Raw genomic sequence first — 22,399 nt, 5'->3', positions numbered from 1 at the left:
GAAAACTATAGAGGTATAGATATATTAGAAGTAGTCTATAAAATACTCAGAAGAAATCATTGGGAAAAGATTAATAAAGTATGATAACAAAGTGATTGGATAATACCACAAGCTCCTCTTTCGAATATGTGAAAAAGCAGACATCTGTGTGTAACCATACACATTTCTAATGTATAACAACTGCTTCGAAAACACAATTAAACTTTGATTTTGTTGCAAAATTGTATTAGTTCTCAATTGAAGCTCTTTTAGAGCTCTCCCTTATAGTTTAATGTTGCTTCCTTCATCCTCGATACTAATTCTTCACCATCATCACCACTAAAACTTCACCATTTCGTCTTTTTCCAACCTAGTGAGCTGTGTCTTGTTGTCCTTTTCCTTAGTCAGAGAATATTAAGAATCTCTTTTATTTTGAGTCAGTACGACATTTAAAGTGAACTCAGAAAACGGTTTGGTTTGGTTCATATTTTTATTATCCAACTGATCTTTTCAAAACAAATTCTTGGCAAAATCATTGGCTTCTTATTTTCTTTAGAGGATTTTAAATTCCTAAAACAGAATAGATTTATTTTCACGTTCAGGGCGACTGTGAAAGCCGTTCTGAAGAGGCCTATTAGGCCGAAATACGTATAAGCGCATACACAGACGCACTATACGTGAAATCAAATCTTAACTGGATTTTTCTTTTTATTCCGATTTACTCTGTACGAGTACTAGAAACCAATTCGCTAGGATTTTTGAATTTGGATTCGAAAATTAGTTTACGGATTTTAAAATATCGTTCTACGCTGATGACACAAAACTATATGCCAATCCAATCACAAACGAGCTAATTTTCCAAATAGACTTGGACTATATTTTAACTTGATATTCCCAGTGGTTACTACCCTTAACTGCGGAATAATCTGTAGTGCTTCCAATTGGTAAAAATAACCTGCTTGTGCCGTACTTTGTTAACGGTACCCATTAGATTCTGTGTTCTCGTATAACGACATTGGTGATATCGTAAGCAGCAGCCTAACTTGGTCCGATCCTATTACCTCTATTCGTAAAGTTGCGAACTCCAGACTATATCTTATTCGGAGGTGTTTTTCGAGAGTTTCAATGCAATTATTCTGTAAACTTTACACTCTTTACGTAAAACCCATACTTGAATATGCTGGACCAACGTGGTATCCTGATTTGGTTCGAGACAAGAGTTTGTTGGAAAACGTTTACAGAAAATCCACTCGAATTCCTTTGGGACCGAAAAGGCCTTTTTATGCAGAGAGACTTACTATGACTAACCTAACTTCTTTTGAACTTCGCCGACAACGTTGAGACTCACATTTTATTAATATATATATATATATATATATATATATATATATATATATATATATATATATATATATATATAGTAATATATATATATTACAACATTTAAAATATTAAAATTCAATTTTGGAATTCTCTAATCTTAAAAACAGAACTTTTCTACAAAATCAAGATATAACTTTCTACCAAATAAAGTTTTTGAGTGCTGGAATAACCTTAATGATAACATTGTCTCTGCTCCCTCTACCAACTCTTACAAAAACAGACTTGACCGTTTTATATTATAGTTAGAATATTATTTTTCTGTTAAACCAAAAATAAAATGACGTTTTTTAAAGTTATTATAGTTCTGTATATAGTTCTATATAATATGTTTTATTTTCATCTATTTTCGATGTTTTCTTAACTAAACATATTTATCTTCTGATTTTTATAGGATCAACAACAATCGACCTCGTAGAATATTTAGATGCGGAAGCAAACGAATGGTACGAAGCTGCTCCCATGAGTGTAAGTAGATCAGCACTCAGTGCCTGTGTAGTACAAGGCTTACCAAATACCATTGATTATACCTTTTTGAGGACAGAGATGATATTACCGCAAGTTTTTCGTAATAAGGAATGATACGTTAAGAGAGATAATGTTTTTGTGGTCTGCGCCTTTTTTATTTATACAGATGTTTTACTCGTTTATTTTTTGTGTACTATTCCAATAAAGAAATTTAAATTTTCACGTAAATAGCACTGTACCGTTCTAGATAATTTTTTATTTAGACATTTCTCGGTCGTATATATATATATATATATATATATATATATATATATATATATATATATATATAGCATCGAAAAAATGAGTATGACCGTTAATCCAATATAAATAAGGATCACTCGAAGAGTGGTGGGTTTTTCGGTCAAAAGTTGGAGAAAAAAGACAAAGAAGTTGGCTACTCCATCTATTTATTAAAGACGTTTCGCTCTCTAATCAGAAAGTATCATCAGTTCATCTAAAAAGCACAATATGAAAAACCAAACATCCATAGACAAGTCAATATAAATGTGTTACCTCAAAAAGACATAGCAGTCAATGGTAAAAAAATGTAAAGAAGCTTAAGATAATGGACATCAATAATTAGTTTTATAAACAATAAATTGAAACTAGATACAGTTTACAATTTGATTCAAACATAGCACAGCAAAAGACCATGTGGTTTTTGTACATGTAATTTGAAAAAGTATGTAAAAAACATGTAAAAAATAAGTATTTGCCGAGAACTAACAAGATCATAAGATCACACTTTCAACAGTTTAATATTATATTAATTTTATTTTTACTTTAGGTAACATTATTAAACAGATTAAGAGTTTAATTAGTAATACTATAAAAAGGTGTATGAAGTTACCGCAAAAGCTTCCAATGCTAACAGAAGATACCCGTCAAATGGGAGCACAATTCAGGTCCACATAGCTATCACGTGAAAAGACAGTGTCCTTGAAGGCAAAACATGACACACAACAAGGCGAGTTACCAACCGCTCATGCAATATGACGGTAAGTTTAAAAAAATGAAAAAGTAGGCGAAAACTTTGTACGAACCATTAAATGAAAGAAAAAGATGTTTAAAAACACGATTTTCTGTTTAGGGAATGGCTCGGAGAAAAAGAACAAACAAGTGAGGTCGATCCCTACATCTCATATAAAAGTGTCTAAGTTATGGCTGGCTGGCCAGTCACAGTATTCCCATTTTAGACATGCGTGTCATTAGAATGGGAGACAACACCTTAACCAAGAGTTGGTATAGGAAACCAATGGCCTCTAATAGGTTTCTTAACTACCACTCTTGTCATCCTTTTAAATACAAATTAAACCTTATTAAAGCTTTAAACTGCAGGCTGTATATAAGTGTACTCTTTTAACTAAGTTTCAAGCTTTCGAAAATGTTTATTTTCATCATCAGGAGAAACTGAAATAAAGTGCGACTGTTAGTACAGCATCCTGGAAAAATATATTAAAAGGTGTAAAGGTTTTTTAACTTACGATATTGACATTTGTTTTTCGTGGATGTTCTACGACAATTTTGCGCACCACTCATTGATTGAGTCAAATATAAAAAAATACATGGTGTAAAAGATCAAATTTAAATACAATTTTTTTTTGTGTAAAAAAGTCACTTTATTTCGTATCCGAATAAACCTCAAAGCTCCGTTATATATATGTTAATGTGATATTAAAAGTCTGCGGTGCACCAAGTAATTAATTAGCTAATTAATTAATTAATTAAATTTATTTAAATGATGTAATTATGATTCTATCACACTATTTCATTTTCTTATCTCAGGGTTTTACTCGTGCTTCAATATCTATGCTTTACATATGATAGGTAAAGTCCAAAGAATACCGGAATAATAAAAAAATATATGATACAACATTATATTATGAAATAAAATTCACACTCAAATATCTTCAATAAAAAATATCTTATATAATGATTATCAAAATTTGGTTAATTAATGGTATAAATTTTCAAATCAAAATTGTTGTTCTAAAATTCCTATCCTTTCAAAAGCAATTGTTAAAAAAATGTGTTGTTAATAAAAAAAACTGACGAATGGTAAAACTATAAATATTTTATAAAATAAATATATATATATATATATATATATATATATATATATATATATATATATATATATATGTAAAAGTTTTACAAATTTCAGCATAAGCTTTGCTACGACTTTATATAATAACGTACCCTGAATTATCAGCACAAGTGGTGCATGTTATAGCTTCTTATTTTTCTGATGATAATCTTAATTAGAGAAAAATCTAGCCTTCTTATTAATGTACTTCTAAATATTGGGCAGGAAATATGGATACAGTTGAGAGGAACTCTCGCGTTGCCACTCCCATCTTTTGCGCGGTCTCCGATACTTCTTCTACCGATTGGTGACTTATCTCTTGCTATTTTGACTACACGGGTCTCCTCCATTCTGCTTATGTGGTTATTCCAGTTTTTTTCTATTTTATGTCCATTTATTTATACACTGTACGTTACATTTTCTTCCAATGTCTTCACTTATCTTTGCCGTTCTGGAGTAGCCTTTGCTTGTGGCTGTGTCGTGTCTTGTTTCTAATTAATATGCCATTATTGGCTTTATAAATTCTTGACTTCATCTTAGTGTTAATGTGTCCGTCTGTTTTTTCATATAGTGTTATTAAGTCATCCTGTCAGTCTATTTGTTTTTTGTACTTGATCTCTCACTTCTTTGTCCAGGTCTCCATAGGTAGACAGTGTAATTCCCAGGTATTTTATTTCCATTACTTGTTCAATACTGATGCCATCAATTTCTATTTTACATCTGGTTGGTTCTTTGCTGACTACTATTGTTATAGTTTTCTGAGATGAGATCATCATATTAAATTCTTTTGCTATGTTAAATCTGTGTACCAGTCTTTGCAGACTATCTTCATCTTGGGCTATCAATATTGCGTTGTCTGCATAACAGAGTAATTTTATTTTTTTGTTTCCCATTGTTTGGAAACAAGGGAAAAGAAAACTAGTAAGACAAATTTATGAATACGTCCCTTGCGGGACGTATTCGTAGCAGAATGATGATAATAATTCCTTCTCTTAGGGAAAAAATATAGTGATTGTTGTTTTGGTAATTTTATCCACCAAAATTCCACTCCGGTTGGATGGGTCTGTTGACTGCCTATCCATTTGACTTCACTAATTCCAATAATAAGTTATTAAAATATTATAAATAAAAGTAAAATAATGTGGTTCTATCTATGTTATGACTTTGTATTAGTGTTAAATTTTAACAAAAAAAAAATCTCCTTGTTAAAGAAGACCGACGTTAGTAACGGTGTTGGATGTAGCCACGTTAGTTACGAAGGGTTGAGTTCTTTGTTTCCTTGCATCGACTCAATATTTGAATTTCTCCAACTACTAGAGATTGGTTAAATTAAAAGATTATAAGATTATGATAAACTAAAACCATAGTCTAAGCTAAAAACTACAACAACAAAAATTCTTTCATAAATAATTTAAATATGTCATTATTTGCCATACCATTAGATATTTATAGTTTTTTTAAACAAAAAATCTTGATAGTATTTTTATTTTCCACCATTTAAATGATTATTTCGTGATCAGCAAAATATCCAAGTGACAAAAACTTCCCTCGCTGGAGTTTTTGTTGATAAAACAGCAAGCGTACGAAAATTCAATCATTAATCTCAAACACATTGACGTTTACAAGTTACAGAAACTGCCGAACTTCTTAAAGTATCTAATAAAGAATCGACCAGAGTTACGACTCCAGACTAAACCCAAATCTTGACGTAAATCGGGGATATAAAATCAAGTAAAGAAAAGACAAAGAAATCCTTAAAGGGTATTGCCATGGAAGTAGGAAGATTTTTTACAGATTTGCTATAAGAAGGATATAAGCGACGTAAAAAACTATCATGTATCATTTCAGATTGTTAATGTTATATACAAAAAAAGAGAATGTGTTCATATATAATTAATTAAAATATGTATATTGCGATGTTCAGTGAATAATTAATTACCGATTATAATTAACTTTTTGTTAACACTGATAAAAAAATATAAATCGACCTTATTTTTATCATAACTTACTTAGATCATAAGCTATAGATTTCTACAAAGTCTCTTCAATGCTTTTTTTAGGTAATTTAAAAATATATTGGTAATTTTTTCAATAAAATTGGCGGTTATGCTGTTATTATAGGTTGAGCTTTTAAAACGTTTCGTTATTGTGAAGACAGCGCAGCGATCATTATCTTTCTATATAAATATGGAAAATATAAAACGTATCTAACGTATCTAATTTACATTTATTGACAAAAAAACTAAATATGCATTTATATGACACAAACATCCTTATAATATACGATGAAATGTATTTAAAGTTACACCCTGTTCTTTTCTTCCCTCTGTTGCTTTGCTCCTAATATATTTTATCTGTAAAATAAATTGCAACCAGCTTGTAGTTTACATTTCATATTTTATCCCGAGTTTGTGAAGTGCCTACTTACTTTAAGACACCAAACGGCGTCATGAAATTTTAGATAGATTTTTTTTTGATAAAAAATTCTGGTTAAAATTAACGAGCAGAAGTTCGCGTGATATTCTAAGGATTTGCAAATTTTAGAAAATATTGTATAAAGGATGGATTTTTGTTACTGTATAGGGTTGTTTGCCAAGTATTATATTAACTAATTAAATGTTTTAATTAAACTTTATGAGTAGGTATTAGTTACATAAGCAGTATACTGAGGCAGTACAAGTAACAGAAGATCGCGACCAATGGAGAAGTATCATTGATCAGACTATCCGAGCTGCTGAAGCTTAATGATGAATTATAACACATCTGATAAGATGTCACTAAAATTAATGTATTTTCTTATATTCGACATACTTATATTCTATCTATTAAAACAGAATAATAAAACAATCAGAATGCCCACTCTGCTTAGCGAGATAAGTACGCGCATCTCGTTCGCGCTGACGGAATCAGCAATGTTTTGAACGGAACCAGGAACCAGTGTTGTTCAGTGAAATTTTATCTGGTGTGCGTTAGAAAATTCAGTGGTAGCGTGTCTTAGGGTTTTGTAACAAAAGTTGTGAGTGAGCGTTGGACGCCAATTTAACAAAAATGTATAATAGTAATGTAACAATTTGACAATATTTTATGTAAAATGGATTGATTAACAAGATAATTTTAACGAAAATCATGCTCTGGATATATTTTAGAATATAAAAGAACGGTATGAGACAGAATATTTATTCTGTGCTATTACCTTCGTTTCTACATGTTGTGATATAATTTGGTCCCAGTCTTTCTTCTTTTTATATTAACTCTAATGTTATATTAACAAAAACATCGCATTTCTTCCTTTGTGTTCTTTCGAACTTTACTGAGATTAAACTGTTTTAGTACAGAATGTTTTTGAGTATTTTTTGGTTGTCTGTTAATTTTTGTTTATTGAACTATGACACATTATTTAATTCTAAGACGATACGAAGTTCACCGAGTCAGTTAATCATACTTACTAATAGAATTATTTCAATACTATATAACACAACAAACAAATTATGATTTAACAAAAATGTGAATTTTTCATATAAATTCTTAAAGTCGCAGAAAGACACAAATCTCCTTTGTCAATTTCTTGTTTTTCCGGAAGTAAGCGATATGATAGATACATACAGCATTTTTCCGAAACATCTGGAACTAATGTCATCTGTCATTGTAAACGAATATATATAACTCTATAGAAACGTGGGCGTAACGACAAAATTTTCCAAAAGGCGTTGTCTTTTACTAGTAATACAAACTATAAAAGAATAAATTTTTAAATTAAGTTTGTAGGGATGTTATAACGACTAGGTTGAATATTTAAATGATTTCTGCAGAGTTGCACACTATTTCTACTATTTTTGGTGCTGTAAAAGTAATTCCAAAATAAACTAAATAACAAAGACTGATCATTATTATAATTCTCTTATTACAATCGTAAAATGTAATTTAATAGAACGAAAGTGAGATCTAAAGCGATAGAAAACTCGTAAATTAACTAATTATGTCATTTTTTTTATTTTAAATTAAAGTGTCTCGGCAACTATGGGCCATTGACACTGGTACAAAGATTATTACAATATGTTTATGTTTACATACATATACAATCTGTTTATATACAAGTTAGGATACATTAACAACATCTTAATATATTTACACTAAGTAGTAAAGGTAACAGTCTTTTAGGAAACGAATTATGGCACCGTACATATTTGTAGAATCGAGTAAATCACTTATTATTTTGAAAGTTGTAGTAGTCTCTTTGAGGTTTGTAGTGGACACATTCTAGTAATATGTGCTGAACTGTTAAGGACTCATTACAATGTTCACAGCGAGGAGGGTTTTCAGAAGACATCAGATATCCATGAGCCTATTCTGAGCCTTCTGATAATAATATTGTCTTTCCTGCTCATTTGATGCATGGTGATGGAGGTAACAGTTGTTTGAATTGTGCGTAGTTTTGTATTTTGCTCGTTCCAGTGTGTTTGCCAAGTGCTTAGTACGTTGTTCATGATAGTATGGTGAAGTTGTATGTTTTCCATATTTTCTAAGGAGCAGGCCAATTTTGCTGCATGATCAGCGTTCTCATTTCCATTGATACCAACATGAGATGGTATCCAGATGATAGTTACTGAAACACCATTTTTTTACTGCTGATGGCAGATACTCTGGATGCTGTATTTATCAATTTGTGTTTATCAACCACTTGAAGAGGAGATCCATTTAGGTGAAGTAGAGAAGGGTGAGAGTGATGTCTTCTAGAGAAGTTTATGACTTTAGATTTTCCAGTTGAAAATTTGGCTCCAATTTTATTGGACCAGTTATGAAGATTGCTAAGAGTGTTTTGAATTAAAGAGCATATGCTCCTTGTAACTTGACCTTGGCAATAAAGAACAAGATCATCTGCGTATATTGAGTATTTTATTGGAGGGAGAACAAGAGAGTTTATATCGTTAATTCTAAGAAGGAATAGCGTGGGGCTGATAACTGAGCCTTGGGTGACTTCATTTTATGAAATATGTGATGTAGATGTTTTCCCGCTTTGCAACTACTTTGAATGATCTCTCTTGTAGAAAATTGTTTATAAAGGTGAAAATATTACCCGTTAAATTGAGTTAAAGTTTCCTAATAATAGCAGCTCCGTTTATTGTGTCGAAGGCACTTTCTAAGTCTAAGGCAACTGTGATGACGTCATTCTTATTTGATATAGCTTAAGTTATTTCTGTTTGGAGAAGTACCAGGTTATCCATCGTATTTCGATTGGGTAATTATGTCATTTTAATAAGATTCAAAAGTAGAATATCAAGTTTACTTTAATATTATCACAACAGCAACTAGTTATTCACCGTTACATCAAATCTCCATAGGAGTACTCGGTAATTTTATGAAGAACAAAATTAATAAGCGATCAAAGCGGTTTATCGTTATTTTCAGACAATATAAACAATAATATGGTAAAGCAGATAGTTATAAGCAGTCGATTCAAATATATATCGCCCTTAGCTGATTTTATGTGCGCAAGTCCAAATATCAAACAAAGCGTACCAGCTGGCAGGAAAGGAGATCGCTGGACGCTTGATACTATGACTAACATGTTAGTATATTGCTTATAGACAAGGCGAAAAGCTCGAGTTCGTTCGGAAAAATATTCTCATTAGATTTTTTTGCATAATCACTTTCATGAGGGACTCCATATTAAAGTTCAAGAGATCGCTCAAGCGAAAATTTAAACAATTTTAAAAAAAAACTTGAACAACTTTTCTTGAACCTTATTTTTGGGTATCTTATGAAAGTAATTATGAAAAGAAATCTCATGGGAATATTTTTCCGAACGAACCGGAGCACTTACCTTGTCCATCAAAAAAGAATCTTTTAAGCATTAAACTGTGGTTATAGTATCATGGCTGGACGTGCTTACAAACTTCAAATGTTATTAAGACGGCAATGATAGGAGGGTGACTTTAGTTGAAAAAGGTCGATTTCATACCCACAAGTCGAAACTTGGTTTAATTAATAGATTATTTTGCCAATATACTATTTTTAAAAGTTTACCGAAAATTCTCCATGAAATTTTTTCAAAAAATTATAAAAAATGCTTTTTTCACTTCGAAACTTTTTTTTATATAAATTGTGATATTTTAAGACAAAAGTTATTCTTGTGATGTTTTTCGTAAAATGTTCAAGCTTAAGAGGCAAATAAACAAATGAAAATGACGAAAATTTTTCAAAAAATTATAAAAAAATGCATTTTTCACTTCGAAACTTTTTTTTATATAAATTGTGATATTTTAAAACAAAAGTTATTCTTGTGATGATTTTCGTAAAATGTTCAAGCTTAAGAGGTAAATAAACAAATGAAAATGACGAAAAAAGCTAATTTTAACGTTTTAGAGTCCCGTTTTAGAACAAAAAATATGAGATGAAAGCACCCTTCTTGTTTTTAAAAACAAAGAAACGATTTTAACTAATATTGAATAGAGAGTTAATATTGTTAACAGCAATTATATCTAAACTTGTATTTACTAAACACTTATAACATCTATATAAAATTATTTATTACTTACAATGCAATTTTTCATCAAGATTGCCTCTAGACGTTACAGAAAGAGCTCTAATAAACTCTTCAAATTCTATGGAACCATCCTAAAAAAATAATTTTCGTTAGTATTTTGTATTGACTGTTATAGAGCATTAAAAATATTGTGTCAAAGATATTCTTAGTTCATAAAGGTTGTTTATTATCATAGTTGTGAATATTGTAATCATGCTGGTCCTATAAAAATAAGACTGCAATAGGTTTTTTTTTTGTAAATCACCGATTTCCAGGAAAATATATTTCACATTTCTAAACACTCAATTGTTTCTAATAAAGGAAATAAATTGGTCAATATTGGATATTATACAGATATCAACTTCATCAATCAACAGAATAGAACCAATCTATAAATTATAGTTTTAGTTTAATTATAGATTTCGCTTTTAGAATGCAGGACAGGCCCATATTGACTTCGAGAAGTTAGATACTCCATCTACAAGTTATGAAACATTTCCAGAAAATGAGACTTTGGCAGATCAGGTAAGAACGAATTCTACAACAGCAGTTATTTATGACGAAGAGACCACTGAAGAAAGTGATCTAGAACCATTTGAAACTAGTGACGACCAAGATAAAGAATACAATCCCAACGATGACGATTACGATTGCAGATCCTCTAAGAAATACGATGAAGGTGCCTGTGAATTAAACTTGGCAGAAGGCAGACGAATCACAATGAAAACAAAACATCGCAAAAAAAATGCAGAAATCTGGGCCAACCCTACATTATTAAAAAAAGGAAGGCAATCAGCCAAATATTCTCAAAGTGTGAACGGTGACCGCTGTAAATTTAAATGTTCTCAAATATTTAATGAAAAAGATAGAATTGAAATGTGCTCTAGCTATTGGCAATTAGAACATTACTCTCTAAAAAAGGATTTTATTCTTCAAAACGTTCATGATAACACTCTACAAAGACACTAGCATCAAAAAAGCAATATAAAATCACGTACTAATTCTAAACAATTTTATTTTTGTAAAAAACGGAACACTAATTAAAGTATGACAAACTTTTTTTTGTAAAAACCCTGTCAATAAGCAACGGACCACTAAATAAAGCATTTGAAAACCGAAATGCTACATCAGGATTGTATACTGCAGGTGACATTGTAAATCATATTGAGAGTTTCCCGTTAACTGACTCACAATACTGTAGAAAAGAGTCTCAGAGAAAATATTTGGATGCGACACTCTCCATAGCTAAAATGTACTCGCTATACAAAGAAATATGTCAACAAAACGGTTACTTACTTAAAAGTATGACTAGCTACAAAAGAATATTTTGCAACAATTACAATTATTCGTTCTTTAAACCACGCAAGGATTAGTGTTCCCTTTGTATACGATATCAAGCTGCACGTGGTGAAGAAAAGGCTAAGCTTGAACCAAAATGCCATGAAAATAAATAGCGTGAAGCTGCTGCAAATACTGCAAAACAAAGAGCAACGGATAAGTCGCATTTCATTACAGTGACATTTGATCTCCAAAGCGTACTGCAAATACCAAGCAGAGACGTATCACCAATGTATTATAGTACTAAATTGTGCGGTTATAATCTGACAATTTATGAAGGTGCTCTACCGAATAATGCATACTGTTACGCTTGGACTGAAATAAATGGAGCAAGAGGTAGCTTAGAAATTGCAACATGCTTATTGCGGTATCTAAATACCTTGCCTAATTAAGTTACGGAGGTCTTGTTGTTTTACGACACTTGCAGTGGACAAAATCGGAATCAAAATGTACTGGGGATGCTATATTATTTTGTTCATTACGGAAGCAGTGACATTACCACCCTAGAGCACAAATTTCTTGAGTCTGGACACTCCATGATGGAGTGTGACAGTATGCATAGTGCGATTGAAACACGGAAAAAATATGTGGCTGTTTATACAATGAATGATTGGTTAAACATTTTTAAAATGATAAGTATGTCGTTAAGGAACTAAAATTTAGCGAGTTCCTTTATTTCAAAAGACTTTTCATTGAACTTGAGTGCAGTCGACAAAGCACTTCCATCAGCTTCGTCAACATTACTTCCTGAACAGAATGTTTCGCACGAAAAGGTTGTTACGGCAGAAGAAAAAGATCAATACGACGTGCCATCAACTTCAACACGGCGTTTCAATAAACTGAAACGACCTCGTTCTCCATTGCCCGAAATCGAAATTGCTGGTCCATCAATTGTGCCTTCTGCTGGAGGTTTCACTGGTGCAGGTATGAATTGTTTTGACATAAGAGTATTGATAAGTTTCCTAAACTGGTATTATAACTTTTTTGCAGGTATTGAATCAATAGCTAAAAATTCGGCCGAGTTTTCCAAAATTATATGGCAAAAACAATCAATGCGTTTGCATGTCAATCAATTAGCTTTCCGGGGTGACTCAAGCGTACCATCGTCCATAAAAGAGTTCGAGACACCGATGGAATTATTTCGGTATTTTTTCAGTAAGGAATTGGTTGACTTGATTGCATTTGAAACAAATCGAGCAGCTCACTAAGCCGATATCAACACAAAATTCACTACTACCAGTGAAGATATTTTTAGATATATTAGCATTCTCATTTCCATGAGTATTTAGCGTTATCCCAATTTGGAAAGCTATTAGGGTCAAAACGCGTTTCAAGCAATAGCAAAGACAATGCCCAAAGGAAAATTCATGGCGATAAAACAACATTTATCCTTTCGTGATGAAAGCAATCGAGTCAAGAAAGGCAAATCCGGCTAAGATGCGTTGTTCTCGATTCGAACATTGGTTGACATTCTAAACACTCGATTCGATTCCGTTCCGAAGACTGCTCGAATGCGCATCGACGAACAAATGTGCAGCACCAAAACAAAACATCATTTGCGCCAATACATGCCAAATAAACCATACAAGTGGGGTACCAAGCTATTTGTTTTATGTGATACGAGTGGATTCGCTTATCGGTTAGAGGTTTCTAACGGTGCTGACGACAATGTGATCCTACCGGGCCAGCTTGATCATGGAGCCATATCGAACGTTATTGTGCGATTGTCACAAATAATTCCAGACTTCGTTCATTAAATCTTGTATTTCGATAATGTTTGTATATCGTTGCCTTTGTTGGTATAATTGCGAGCTCGAGGCATATATAGTTTGGGCACCATACGAGTTTCTCGTATTCCAAATTGCAAGCTTCCGGTCGATAAAGATATAAAAGATGAGCTACGCGGCTATTCATATGAATTTGTAGGCTCTGCATTTGGTGTGTACATCAATACTATCTTATGGAAGGATAACAAGTCAGTGCGATTGGCATCAACGTACGTTGGTATTGAACCATATTCGCCAGATCCAACGAAGGTTTAACCAAACATCCAGCGAAAGTAGCTCGCTACGACTGAAAGGCTAAAGCATATTTGAAAGTTGATTATCCCCAAATGATAAGAGAATATAATAGTCACATGGTCGGCGTAGATTCGATCGACGGACTTATGGGCCGGTATCATATTAGACACATACTAAGAAATAATAAATATAGTCTTCTGCAGGTCATCATGCAGGGTAGAGTCGATGGCAAAAAGGGAATAGGTAGAAAGAGGAAGTCATGGCTGCGAAATATTCGAGACTGGACAAACATGACTGTAGACGAATTATTCCACGTTGCAAAAGACAGAGAAGCTTTTAAAAATGTGGTCGCCAACCTCCGTTAATGGGGACGGCATAGGAAGAAGAAGATCATATTAGAGCAAACTAACACGATACAATCACCCGATTGTTTTACCATTTCATTGACATGGCCGTAACTAATGCATACATACTGCATAAACGGATCCACGCGGAGAAGGTCAACGACTCAAGTAATGTCTCGGCCAAAGAACGGGTATTGCAATTATCACAATTTCATGAAGCAGTTGCCGCTTTTCTGGTAGCCTACCAAGAAAAACGGTCCGTTGGTCGTCCAAAACCATCAACATCGTGACCATCAACTTCCGTAGATCCACAGCCAGGCAACTCGAGCGTTGGTCAAAAGTCGAAACATCTACTTCCTGAAGTGCTTTACGATGGTCAAGACCATTTCCCAATCTGGCTCGGCAAAGAAGGTGGAAAGAGATTGTGCAAATTGTGCAAGAAGTCACAAACGCAATGTGTTTGCTCAAAATGCGATCTCCATTTATGCTGTTCCAATGCCAAAAACTTTTTTTTTCTTTGGATTACTACACTAAAAAATAATTCATTTCATTTATCTTCATCCATTTATTATATTATTCTTTTATCACTTAATAAACAACATTTTTTATTGATAATTCTACCTTGCTCTTGACTTGTATACGTGCTCTTATATTCGGCCTAAACTGTCATGCGTGCCCTGAGGCACTGTTTTACCTTTTGTCTACCTGACATATCTGGAAACGAGCAAGCCACCTCTCGATGATTTTTTTTGGGTTTTTACATGCTAATTAAACTAGAAAAAAAAATTGCCATTCATTTTTTTCACGTTGAGAGAAAAGTTAGATGGTTAAGAAAATATTTACATTTTTTTTGTTTTTAGATCTTGATATGCAATAAAGTCTCCTTATTTAGATTAATTAATTTTTGATTTTTTCGCTTGTTTGTCAGAAAAACGTAACTAAGTCTGCCAAACCCGTTTGGATAGAGACAGACAATATTTTTAATATTATAAATATCACCATCCCAAACATAACCATCAGTTAGATATTAAAAGGGCTCCAAAGTGGTTATAATTAACCAAACGAAATTCTTCTTCTCATTGCGCCGTCTCCTTTTGAAGGTTGGCGATCCAAATGGCAATTGTAGTTTTGGAAACTGCTGCGCGAAAGATCTCTGCGGATGAGCGGTCGAACCATCTCCTCAGGTCTTTCAGCCACGAGTTCTGGCGTCTTCCTACTGATCTTTTGCCCTGTACTTTTCCTTCCAGTATAACTTGAAGTAATTCATATCTTTCACCTCTCAGCACATGACCCAAGTATTGCATTTTCCTCTCTTTGATTATTCTTAGTAATTCTTTTTGTTTACACATGCGACGAAGTACCTTAACATTAGTAACTCTTTGTACCCATGGAATCCTCAGCATTCGTCTGTATATATACATCTCAAAGGCATCTATTCTTTTTTCTATTTCGGAGTCCATTGTCCAACTTTCACAGCCATACAGTAAGACAGAAAAAACGTAACATCTGATCATTCGGATTCTAAGCTGTAGACTAAGGTCTGATCTTGTAAAAAATGTTTTAATGCTCATGAATGTTTTCCTTGCTTGTTCGATTCTTGATAGGATTTCTTTTTTTGGATTACACTGACTATTGATATTTGTTCCCAAATATTTTATGGAATTTACCTGTTCTATTATTTGACCCTTAGCATACACCTGTACGTTTATTGGTGTCTTTGAAAATACTAAAGTTTTAGTTTTGGAAACGTTTAGATGTAAACCGAACATTTCGCTGTGGTGAACTACCGCATTTATTATATTTTGTAGTTCTTGTGCGTTGCTTGCTATTAAGACGGTATCATCAGCATATCTGATGTTGTCTATGCTGATTCCGTCAATCTTAATTCCGCCTTGAACCTCGTCTAATGCTTCTCTGAATATAGACTTCGAATACAGATTAAAGAGTGGCGGTGATAAGACGCAACCCTGTCTCACTCCTCGTCGGATTTGTATGTCTTCGGATGTTGTGTGCTCTATTTCAATTGTTGCCGTTTGGTGCCAGTATAGTTCTGAGATAATTCGCAAGTCTTGTTCGTCAACTTCAGTTGTTCTCAGAATTTCGATCATCTTTTGATGGTTAACGCAGTCAAATGCTTTTCGATAGTCAATAAAACATGCATATACATCTACATTCATGTCTCTGCATCGTTGCGTTAACACATTTAAAGCAAAAAGAGCCTCTCGTGTTCCCAATCCGTTTCGAAATCCGAATTGAGTGTCGCTCATCTGGAACTCGCACTTCTTGTAAATTCGTTTATGAATAATTCTGAGAAAAGTTTTAAGGTCATGAGACATCAAGTTTAATATTCGATAATCATCGCATGTGAGGAATTCGATTTTTTTGGTAATGCTACGAATGTTGATTTTAGACAGTCTGTTGGTATTTTACCTGTGTCATATATCATATTGAATAGTGCTGTTATTAAATCTAGGCTTTTACTTTCGTTATCTGCAATTAGTTTAAGTATTTCGACATTGATATTGTCTGGACCGGTGGCTTTTCCATCTTTCTGAGATTTTACTGCATGAATCACTTCTTCTTTGGTTATTTCTGGGCCTTTTTCATTTATTCGATTATCTGTGGATGGTGGAGAACAAGGTCTATCGTCGTCAAAAAGAGTTTGTATGTATTCTTTCCATCTCTCTAGTTTGTCTTTTGTACCCATAATTATTTCGTTATTATCATTTTTTAATATTGTTGTTTGTCTCTTTTTGTGTCTACCTGTCATTTCTTTTACTTTTTTATGAATATTAAAGGTGTCGTATTTTTCCTGAAGTTGTTCGATTTCTAGGCATTTTGTTGACATCCAGTTTTCTTTCGCCTCCCTGCACTTTTTTCTAATGATTTTGTTGATTCGCTTGTATTCTATTGGGCTTGTTTTATGTTTTCGTCTTACGTCCATGAGGTCCATGATCTCTTGCGTTATCCATTCTTGTTTTTTGTTGTGTTTTAAGAACCCGATGTCTTCTTCTTGTATCTTTGTTATTTTTGTTTTTAGAGCAGTCTATGTTACTTCAATGTCTGTCTGTACCAAGTTTTCGATCGTTTTTATTTCTTCCTCAAGCTTGATACTTATTTCTTTTTTCTGTTCAGGGTTCTTCAGTTGTGAGATGTCTATTTTTCTTGTCACTGTTTTCTTTTTGACTTTGAGAAATCCTTTTAATCTAAAATACATTATAACTGGATTGTGATCGCTATGTATATCAGCTCCAGGGTATGTTTTCGTAGATTGTATGTACTTCTTAAAGGTGTTATTGAGTAAAATGAAGTCAATTTGATTTCTAACAATTCTGTCTTTTCTGTCTGCAGGTGATTTCCATGTGTATAGCCTTCTAGGATGTTGTTTGAAGAAGGTATTGGCAATTAACAGATTGTTTTCTACGCAGAATTGTACAAGTCTATCTCCTCTATTATTTCTGGTACCTAGACCGTATGCTCCTATGTGGTCTCCTTCAGCACCACGAAATTATGACAAACAAACGAAATTATGACAACAAAATTCAGTTTAAATTGTGTTTTTCTCACTACATTTGGACTTAATAATATTTGCCGGAACGTCGACGATTTAATGTATATAACGTTCATTGACGTGCTGGATAGCCAACATTTTTGACGAAATAACCCTAAAATTATATTAAAACCATTTTAGAAACCATCAACTTTGAGTTTTTAGAAGTTAACTAATCTTCCTTAACTTGAAAAAACGTTTTTTGGCTTATTTTAGATTACCCTGAAGATGGTGTGAGAGCGACAGTACTTGGACACGATTTAATAAAAAACTGTGTTTGATATCTACTTTTTATTTAAGTAAAGTTCTTATATTCGAGCATTCATCCATCTTTTATATACTGTTATATTATTACGAATAATACTATATACAAATTTTTTAGTTATGTAGTTGTATTGTGTAATTTATTACAATAATTTAATATGACGCCTGCAAAAGAAACAACTATTTGTACTTTCAATCAGAATTTACAAACGCACAATTTAGTATCAAGCGAATGCAAATTCGATGAAATTCGATAAGCCAACCTCTCCAGAGCAAAACAATCAACGTCGAGGGAAAACTTTTTCGAGAGCCATTAAGTCCTACCCATCTTGAAGTTGTTTTCATTAGGAAACAATGGATAAGACAGAAAACCAGTAAAAGTATCGATGAGTGCGGAAACTGCTTATTCGGATCGGTAAAGTGCCTGAGATAACGAAAAAGGGATAGTTTCATTATACGGGACGGTAATTTGGACGATAGTTTTATGGAATAGACGTTAAAATTAATTTGTGAAACTTCCGATATCTGTCTCTTAAAAAAAATTATAGTTATGAGTGGTCACAAGATAAATTTTTAATCTACGTGTTATTTTCTTATTATTTCGAATACTAATAAACTCTACAACAGGCTTTTTGTTATCTTTTATTTTAAAACACATTAAATACACACGTGGTAACACAATGACATGACGATAATAATGATCGTCTCTACACCTTAGACAACCAACGATGTCCACGTTAGTAGTCTGGGTTGCCTAACAATATCTTGTACTTCTAAATGTGCCAATCTTCTAGATAATATCTGTGGTCGCCAACATATTATGTTGGCGACCACATTGACTCATCTTATTCTATTCAGAGCAGCTCGCAATAGATCAGTTGACGTTAGACCAGTCCACTTCTTAAGGTTGGCCAGAATTTTCCTAAGGCTGTTGAAAGAGCTTCTGGCTTTTTCAATGCGAGTTTTTATTTCGTGATGCCAAGTATCCTTAATGTTGCAGCCCAAATAGCATATTTTAATAGCATGTTTGTGTTTTTACTAATGATCATTATTTTTGTCTTCTTGCAATTTAGTTTTAGGCCGTATTTGTTACATGTTTCTACAACGGTATCCATGGAGCCCCTGCGTACTATCTGCCAGCAACACTGTATCGTCTGCATCTCTAATATTGTTCATAAGTTGGCCATTTACAGCAATCCCATCTTCTGATTCGTCCAAGGCTTCTCTAAAGATGTTTTTAGAGTATGTGTTAAATAATGTCGGTGACAATATGCAACCCTGTCTAACTCCTTTTTCGACTGTGAAGATCTCGGAAAGTTTACTTTCGAATCACAGTGTTGCTTTTTGTTGGAGATATAAGTTAGAGATCAGTCTTATATTCTTACCATCCTGATGTTTTTGGGATATCAATTAGTTTCCCATGTGAGACTTTATCAAATACCTTCTCGAAATCAATGAATCATGCATACACATCACAATTGACATCCCTGGCTCTCTGTATTAGAACTTCCCTCGTTATGAGTCCTGCTCTAAATAAAAATTGAACTTCACTCAGGTGTTCTTCTAATATGGTGTATATGCGCGAGTGAATGATAGTAAGGAGTAGTTTAAGTACATGTTCTTCACATTTTCTAGCGTTGGCGTTTTTAGGAAGTATACTATCACAATATATGTACAGAAATTGCGAACCACGATCAAAACAATCAGCCAAGGGATCAAGGAATTCAAGATCTATATCGAAAAATACCCTATATAACAAGAAACTTTAAAGGAAGAACTTAGGCCGTTGAAGATCACACAGGGACGCTGAGAACGAACAGAGAAGATATAGCAGACATGAAGATTATATATAAACTGGACAATCAAATAATACTGGCGATCAATAAACTCAAGTATAACAAAGCACTAGGTCCAGATATGATAACAGTAGAAATGCCACAGAAGAAACTGGAATAAGATTGTTTTACTTGCTACATAAAAAAATATGGGATTCCAAGTAATGGCCTGACGACTGGACAAAATCTACAATAACGACAATACATAAAAAAGCAGCTTCCGTAAATGCGATAACTAAAGAACCATTTTCTTAATCTCACATGTCAGAAAAATTATGCTACACATAATAAATGAGAAACTGAAAATTCTCCTACAAAGAGAAATACCGCAAGAGCAAACTGGATTTACCATTTACCATTTACCAAGACAAATAAAAAAATTAGGGAATTCAATAGCCTACTTTACATTTGTTTTATAAATTACGGCAAAATGTTCGGTAGGGTCAAATGGCAAACCTTATCTTCTTCTTCTTTGGGTGCCGTATCCGTATTCAGACGTTGGCCGTCATCATGTTTACAATTTCCTAAAACCTTTCTCTGTCGGCTGCTGTGCGAAATAATTCTTCTACTGTGGAACCACACCATTGTCTAATATTACGCAGCCATGAAAGTTTCTTTTGACCAATCCATCTCTTTCCTTCCACTTTTCCTTGTATGATAAGGCGAAGTAGATGGTATTTAGGTCCTCTAATTATATGGCCGAAGTATTCTGTTTTTCTCCTCTTTATGGTGTTTATGAGCAGACGTTCTGAATTGATCATTTGAAGAACATCTTCATTGCAAGTGTGCGAAACACACGATAGCTTTAGGATTCGTCTATAGCACCACAATTCGAATGCTTCTAACTAGTTTAGCATTGTGGTTTTTAACGTCCATGTCTCACAACCATACAATAAGATGGACCACTCTTAACATTTCAGGACCTTCTTACGAATATTCATCGACAGGTTTCTGTTGCGTAAAACTGGTTTCCAGGTCATAAAAGCCTTACGTGATATTTCGATCCTGGTTATTATCTGTTCATCAGAGTCACAATTTACATTTAACCAGCTGCCAAGGTATTTGAAATGATTTACCCTTTCGATCTCCTCTCCATTAAGAGAAATCAGATCTTGATCTATATTGATCTTTCCAACTGCCATCCACTTTGTCTTTGAAATGTTGATTTTTAGGCCTCTCCGATAACTTGCTTTACTGACTAGATTTAGTAATGTTTGGAAATCTTGTAAATTTTCTGCAAGAATGGCTGTATCGTCAGCGTATCTAATATTGTTGATTACTTCTCCACCTAGTCTTACTCCCTCTTATCTGTCATCCAAAGCCTCCCTAAAAATTTCTTCAGAGTACAGATTAAAAAGAGTGGGTGACAAAACACAACCCTGCCGTACTCTACGTTTGATGGATATTTTTTCGGTCGGACTGTCTTCAATTTGGATAGAGGCTACTTGTAATATAAGTATTTCAGTAGTCTTATATCATAGTGGTCAAGTCCTGCTGCCCGTAGGCAATCGAAAAGTGTATCGTGTTGTACTCTGTCGAACGCCTTCTCGAAGTCGATGAAACAAACATAAACATTCTTTCGGAATTCACAACTTTTTTGTAATAGAACGCGCATACAGAATAGTGCCTCTCTAGTTCCTAGACCGTTTCTAAATCCAAATTGCTTATTACCCATCCTACTTTCGCATAGAAGGAATACTCGGTTTTGTATAATTCGTAAGAGTATCTTCAGTGTGTGACTCATCAACTGATTAATCTAAAATCGCTGCGTTTGGTGGGCCTGCTTTTTTTGGTAATGTTATAAACAGTGACTTTAACCAATCATCTGGTATTTTTCCTTCGTTGTAAATTTTGTTGCAGAAAGTGGTTAAGCAGGCAATGCTTTCTTCATCCAAAAGTTTAAGTAGCTCAGCAGGAATTTGATCTGGTCCAGGTGCTTTATTGTTTTGGCTTGCTGTATTGCCTTTTTGACTTCCGAATTCAGTATACTGGGACCTCTGTCTAACTGGTTGTCACAGGCAGTATTTGGAGCATGTTCTCTAGAGGCATCGTCAAAAAGGTCAGTGATGTATCTTTCCCATTCTTTGCACTGTTGTTCGTGACCACAAATTTTTCTGTCCGCGCTTTTAAGTATGTGAGTATTTTTCTGTTTTCTAATTCCGGCAGTATATTTAAGTTTCTTGTGGAGGTTGAAACTGCCATGCTTTTTTTGGAGGTCTTCTATTTCTTTACATAATTTCTCAAGCCAGGATTCTTTGGCTTGCTTAATTTTTCTTTTTATGCGTTTATTGATTTCACGGTATTCGATAATATTTCTATTTTTGTGTTGCCGTCGAACTTCCATCAGTTCTAGAATTTTTTGTGTCATCCACTCATTTTTTGCCAACATGTTAGGTGTTTTCAAAGACTCTTGTACGTTCTCTAAAATCGAGTTTTGAATATCATACCAGCATTCGTTAATGGTTCTGTTTTCGTTTGGTATATTTGATATTCTGTGTATTTTACTATTTATCTGCTGTGATATGTGTTCGCGCGTTTGAGGGTTTTTCAAGGGGTCGAGATATATCTT

At 33.5% G+C, this 22,399-nt stretch overlaps 2 protein-coding genes across 2 annotated transcripts in view; one reads left to right on the top strand and one right to left on the bottom strand.

Annotated features, from left to right (window-relative positions):
- The window catches only part of LOC140451342 (kelch-like protein 10), a 40,577-nt gene extending 38,522 nt beyond the window's left edge, over positions 1-2,055 (top strand). The window contains exon 9 of the mRNA XM_072545087.1: positions 1,754-2,055. Within this exon, the coding sequence (XP_072401188.1) occupies positions 1,754-1,941 (188 nt within the window). The 3' untranslated portion in view covers positions 1,942-2,055. The remainder of the gene's footprint in view (positions 1-1,753) is intronic.
- Positions 1-22,399, bottom strand: part of LOC140451290 (frequenin-2) — a 198,097-nt gene that overhangs the window by 107,711 nt on the left and 67,987 nt on the right. The window contains exon 5 of the mRNA XM_072545035.1: positions 10,492-10,570. Within this exon, the coding sequence (XP_072401136.1) occupies positions 10,492-10,570 (79 nt within the window). The remainder of the gene's footprint in view (positions 1-10,491; positions 10,571-22,399) is intronic.

Source organism: Diabrotica undecimpunctata, chromosome 9, assembly GCF_040954645.1.
Source record: "Diabrotica undecimpunctata isolate CICGRU chromosome 9, icDiaUnde3, whole genome shotgun sequence".
NCBI classification, from domain to species: Eukaryota; Metazoa; Arthropoda; class Insecta; order Coleoptera; family Chrysomelidae; genus Diabrotica; species Diabrotica undecimpunctata.
This window is presented reverse-complemented; position numbering and strand designations above follow the sequence as displayed.